The 6494-nt window shown below is 39.1% G+C and overlaps 1 protein-coding gene across 1 annotated transcript; it reads left to right on the top strand.

The window, feature by feature from the left end:
* The first annotated feature begins 326 nt into the window (after positions 1-326).
* Positions 327-1640, top strand: LOC127079088 (uncharacterized). The gene is made up of 3 exons (XM_051019498.1): positions 327-368; positions 483-1463; positions 1617-1640. Exons 1-3 carry the CDS (start codon positions 327-329, stop codon positions 1638-1640), a joined length of 1047 nt encoding a protein of 348 aa, XP_050875455.1.
* Positions 1641-6494: the final 4854 nt, after the last annotated feature.

Raw genomic sequence — 6494 nt, 5'->3', positions numbered from 1 at the left:
CACCATCGAGGCCTGAAGGAATAACTGAAGACCATATCAAACTTCGAGCTTTTCCTTTTTCATTGCAGGGTGCAACAAAGGATTGGATATATTATCTTGAGCCAAATTCGATCACAAGCTGGAATGCTCTAAAAAGAGTGTTCTTAGAGAGATACTTCCCTGCCTCTAGAGCAGCCTCGATCAGAAAAGAGATTTGTGGTATTAGACAGGATAATGAGTCACTTGCTGAGTATTGGGAAAGATTCAAGAAATTAGTATCTAGTTGTCCTCATCACCAGATCACCGAACAATTGCTCATTCAGTACTTTTATGAAGGTTTGTTACCAATGGATAAGAATATTCTAGATGCTACTAGTGGTGGAGCACTCGTCGATAAAACTCCAGCCGCCGCCAATGCTTTGATAGAAAATATGTCCCTCAACTCCCAATAATTTACAACCAGAAAAAATTATGTCCAAGCAAAGGGTGTGAACGAAATTTAGGTTTCCTCCAACAAAGCTTTAGAAACCAGAATTGACGGGCTCACCTCTTTAGTGAAACAGTTGGCAGTAGGTAAGACTCAAGCGGTAAACCTGTGTGCTATTTGTACTTCTCCTGAGCATCCAACCGATACTTGTCCTATTTTACATGATGAATCTATCACTGAGTTGCCTCAAGCTTATGCAGCAAACCTTTACAATCAAGGCAACAATCAGAACAGGTACAACAACATTCCTGACCTGCCCACTAATAAATACCACCCCAATTGGAGGAACCATCCCAACCTTCGATATGGAAACCAGCAGCCAACCCAACCAGCATCTATCCTCCAAGCCACCATTTCTACACCCTCTGGATCTTCATTAAAGGACCTGGTCAAACAACTACCTGTTAATAATCTTCAGTTTCAACAAAGAACAGAATCTAGTATTCAAACCTTGCAGACACAGATTGGACAGCTTGCCACCTCAATAAATGCCATGCAATCCCAAGGATCAAACCAACTTCCTGCCCAAGCAGTTGTGAATCCAAAAGGTCCTAATGCCAATGTCAGTGCAATTTCTTGGAGGTCCGGAAAGGTCACACAACCATCCCCCGAAAAAAATAAAAAAATTCTTGAGGTAACATCTGAACTTTCTTCACCTTCTTCTGTTGTGGTAGAAACTGAAAAGAATAAAGAAAAAGAATATGTACCACCAGTCCCCTTTCCACATAGAGTTCTAAAAAATAAAAGAATTGAGGAAGGAGACAAAGAGAGGGAGATCTTGGATGTTTTTAGAAAAGTTGCGGTAAACATTCCGCTTCTTGATGTCATTAAGCAGGTTCCTAACTATGCAAAGTTTCTGAAAAATTTGTGTTCAAACAAAAGGCGGATGAAAGGTGGTGAGAGAGTTAACTTGGGAAGAAATATTTCTGCTTTTATTCAGCCCAAGCCCCATTCTGAAAAAGTTACAGGCGAGCAAAATGTTTCAGCCATCTCTCAGGTCTTGCCATAAAAGTGCAAGGACCCGGGAACTTTTACTATTCCTTGTACCATCGGAGATAAGCAATTTGATAATTGCATGCTTGATTTGGGAGCGGGAATTAATGTTATGCCTACTTCTATTTATAATAACCATTGTCTTGGTTCTTTGCAGCATACAGGTTTAATCGTTCAGTAGGCGAACAAGAGCAATGCCCACCCTGCTGGTATAGTGGAAGATGTCCTTGTTCAAGTTAATGATTTGATTTTTCCTGCAGATTTTTACATCCTGGACATGGAAGGAGAAACTAAGTTAAGCAGGGCTCCAATCATTTTAGGCAGACCGTTCATGAAAACGGAGAAGACAAAAATTGATGTTGACGATGGAACCATGTCCAAGGAATTCGGTGACATTGTCGTAAAATTTAACATCTTCGATGCCATGAAACATCCCTTGGAGGAGCACTCTGTCTTTCATATTGACTTGATATCTAATTTGGTTGATGAAACTTATTCTGAATTGTTTTCACTTGATTTTCCATCCTTACTTGGATTTGATGATGTTTACTCATGTGCTGATTGTACTGACACTAACATTTGTGTTGTATGTGCTGAGATTGATGTTGCCTTACAGGGTGACATGTTTCCTACAGGTGAAGTTGTTGTAAACGAAGTTGTTTATGCAGCTGATGCTCTAGACATCCCGACTGCCCCAAACGCCCCATCCATCGAGCAACCCCCGTCCTTAGAGCTGAAACAACTCCCGGATAATCTGAAATACACTTATTTGGAGAGTGATGAAAAACTCCCTGTTATTATTTCTTCTAACCTTGATTCCGATCAGGAAAATAAACTTTTGCAGGTTTAGAAGAAGCACGAGAAGGCAATTGGCTGGACATTAGCTGACATCTTAGGTATTAGTCCTTCCATGTGTATGCACAGGATTTTACTTGAGGACGGTGCTAAAACGGTAAGGAAGCCCCAAAGGAGGCTTAATCCTTTGATTCTTGATGTGGTAAAGAAAGAGGTAACCAAACTCTTGCAACCAGGTATCATTTATCCTATCTCTGACCGTAAATGGGTAAGCCCAATGCAGGTTGTACCTAAGAAATCTGGAGTCATAGTGGTGAAAAATGAAAAGAATGAACTTGTTCCCACTAGAGTTCAGAATAGCTGGAGAGTTTGTATTAATTACAGGAGGTTGAACCAAGCTACCAGAAAGGATCACTTTCCTTTGCCGTTCATTGACTAAATGATTGAACGACTAGCTGGTAAATCACATTATTGTTTTCTTGATGGTTTTTCAGGTTACTTTCAGATTCATTTTGCACCTGAAGATCAAGAAAATACCACTTTCACGTGCCCATTCGGTACATTTGCTTACAGGAGGATGCCTTTTGGTCATTGCAATTCTCCTGGCACTTTCCAACGATGCATGATTAGTATTTTCTCTGAGTTTATTGAAAATTGCATGGAAGTGTTTATGGATGACTTTACTGTTTATGGTTCATCTTTTGATGCATGCTTGAAAAGTTTGAATATGGTTTTAGAGAGATGCATCGAGACTGACCTTGTTTTAAATTATGAAAAATGTCATTTTATGGTTGAGCAAGGAATTGTTCTTGGTCACATAATTTCTGAAAAAGGAATTTTTGTTGACCCTGCTAAGATTGACGTAATTTCTACATTGCCTTACCCTTCTTGCATTCGCGAGATTCGTTCTTTTCTTGGTCATGCAGGTTTTTACAGGCATTTCATCAAGGATTTCAGCAAGATATCTCTTCCGATGTCAAACTTGCTGAAGAATGACGTCACTTTCAGTTTCGATGACAATTGCAAACAAGCGTTTGACTTCTTGAAGAAAGCATTGACCTCCGCTCCCATCATCCATCCTCCCGACTGGACCCTCCCTTTTGAGATTATGTGTGATGCTTCTAATTATGCTGTTGGGGTTGTCCTTGCACAAAGAGTTGATAAGGCTGCCCATGTTATGTATTATGCTTCTAGGACTTTAAATTCTGCACAGTCAAATTACACCACCACTGAAAAAGAACTTTTAGCTATTGTTTTTTCTCTTGATAAATTCATATCATACTTGTTAGGTTCCAATGTTGTTGTTTTTACTTACCATGCAACTTTAAAGTACTTGTTAAAGAAGCGGAAGCAAAACCGAGATTGATTCGGTGGATGTTATTGCTCCAAGAGTTTAATGTAGAGATTAAAGACAAAAGTGGAGTTGAGAACTTAGTGGCTGATCACTTGAGCAGAATAAAGAGAGATGAAGATCCTTTTCCCATCCAGGATGACTTTCCTGATGAGCAACTTTTACTTGTGCATGGTATTACTCCTTGGTTTGCTGATATTGTTAATTATCTTGTTGCTGGTGTTTTTCCTAAAGGTGCAACCAGGACACAAATCCACAAACTCAAAAGTGATGCCAAATATTATGTTTGGGATGATCTGTATCTTTGGAAGTTTGGTAGTAATCAGTAATTAGGAGATGTGTCCTCGATTATGAGATTGCATCCATTTTGAATTTTTCTCATGCATCTCAAGTCGGCGGACATTTTGGTCCTCAAAGGACTGCAAGAAAAGTCCTAGACTCGGGTTTTTATTGGCCCACTATTTTTAAGGATGCCTATGAGTTTTACCGCACTTGTAAAGAGTGCCAGATAGCAGGTACAAATGCCACTCGTAAGAGTGAAATTCCTCAGCAGCCTATGCTTTTCTGTGAGGTATTTGATGTATGGGGAATCGACTTCAGGGGTCCCTTTCCTATATCATTTGGTTTTTTGTACATTTTACTTGTTGTTGATTATGTTTCAAAGTGGGTAAAAGCTATCCCGACTAGGACTAATGATTCTAGAGTTGTTGCAGATTTTGTCAGGTCTAATATCTTTTGTAGGTTTGGAATACCGCGAGCTATCATAAGTGACCAAGGCACTCATTTCTGTAAATGCACCATTGAAGTTTTGCTCCGGAAGTATGGAGTTATGCACAAAATTTATACCGCATATCACCCACAAACAAATGGGGAAGCTGAGATCTCAAACAGAGAGATCAAACAGGTTTTAGAGAAAATGGTGCAATCAAACAGGAAGGACTGGAGTCGCCGTCTAGAAGACGCACTTTGGGCTCAAAGAACAGATTTCAAGACACCCATTGGGATGTCTCCTTATCGACTTGTTTTTGGTAAGGCATGTCACCTTCCTGTAGAGATAGAACACCGTGCTTATTGGGCGGTGAAAAGTTGCAATTTGGAGATGCAACAAGCAGGTATTGAAAGAAAACTCCAATTACAACAGCTTGAAGAGCTTAGGCTAGAGGCTTATGAAAGCTCTAGGATTTATAAAGAGAAAACTAAGCACTTCCATGATAAGATGATTTCTAGGAAGGAATTCTCTGTGGGCCAACAGGTTTTACTGTTTAATTTCCGCCTTAAGCTTATGGCTGGGAAACTTCGATCCAAATGGATTGGCCCTTTTGTCGTTACTAACGTTTTCCCTCATGGTGCAGTAGAAATTAAAAGTGCAGGTACTGATAAAGTTTTCAAGGTCAATGGGAAGCGCCTAAATCTATTTCATGAGAGTTCAGCGCCTGACAATGAAAGCATATAGGAGCTTTCTTTGGAAGCACCCAACTACACTGCAACTTGATCAGGGAGTTCTTATTCCTTTCTCTCAACTTCAATAACTATGTCCTTTCATTGAGGACAATGCTTGTTTTTAAGTGTGGGGGAGGGAATTCCCTTTTTGTTTTGTTTTCTTTGCTTTTGTTTCTTTGTTTTGTTTTCAATTATAAAAAAAATAAAATTAAAAAAAGTGCATCTTTTTGAAAGTTCTAGGCTATAGATTAATTTGAGGTTAGTTGTGGAGACTTGGGAAAAGTTCACAAGCTCGGTATCGTCTTAACACCGTAAGTCTCCTGAGTATGGAAATTGTTTTGAATACTTGTTATGACATAGCCTTGAATTTTCATTCTCTTATAGATTTTGAGTAGTTTATCTTTGCAGTCGGCACCATCTCACACATGCTCTACGTAAGGAAGCCGATGAAAATAAGTGAGTGATCCAAGTTTCTTTTGAAAAAAAAATTAAAAATTAAATTAGGGAATTCACCTTCTAAGTTGGGTGGCCCTCACCCGGTCACTTAACCCAACGGTTATGGAACCTACAAAAATAAAACATAATAATTACCTATTGTTGGTTGGTTCAGAGGTTTCTGGTGCTGGACTTGGTAGGGTAAATAAGGGGTTACCAATTTTTGTACCAGAACCCCGTGTAAAAAGGATCAGAGTCACTAACCGGTTGCCTTACTATGAGTGTGTGGAGATAACGGGCTTAATGTGATGCAAGAATGAAAACGAGTAAAAAGGAGACTGAGTAAGTTAGGCTTTGGCATAATAACATGATTCGGAATGGATTGTGTGTTCAGGAGGCTTATGACTGCATAATTATGGATTAGTGTTCCTACGATATCCTTAGTGTGCATGATTAGTACCTATCGATGCTAACTTAACCAATGAAGAGTTTGTAGCCTGGAATGAGTAACTGATGTTGTGTGTTTCTCGAGTTTTGATTTTGCTCGGAGTGCAAAAGTTCAAGTGTGGGGAAATTTGATCAGTGCATTTTAATGCACATTCTCCTATGTTTGTTCTTAAGCATTTCTTTGATTTCCTTTGCTTACTTTTATGTTTTATAATGTTTTTATATTTTAGTTTATTTTTATTGTTATTTGGTTTTCGTATTTAATTTTCAGCTTTAACATTCTGCACTAAAACAATCGAAACTAGAGCTCCGGGAATCCGATTAATGCGTTCTAATAATCACCCGAAAGCTAGAAGAAAGAGATACAACTTTCATGTTGGAGCCGAAGTCAGATTCGGAGCGCTTATTTTCCAGAATTTCGTTTGAAGCTGCAGCATTAGTTTTATTCTAGTTTTGGGTCGTTAGTTTTGGGTCTGGGTTATGTATTTGACCCAGTTGGATTGTAAACGGATTACCTTGGTTTTACCCTAATACCTAGCAGTTGAAAGAACCGTAATGGAGAACTAA

This window comes from Lathyrus oleraceus, chromosome 5 (assembly GCF_024323335.1).
Source record: "Lathyrus oleraceus cultivar Zhongwan6 chromosome 5, CAAS_Psat_ZW6_1.0, whole genome shotgun sequence".
NCBI lineage: Eukaryota > Viridiplantae > Streptophyta > Magnoliopsida > Fabales > Fabaceae > Lathyrus > Lathyrus oleraceus.
This window is presented reverse-complemented; position numbering and strand designations above follow the sequence as displayed.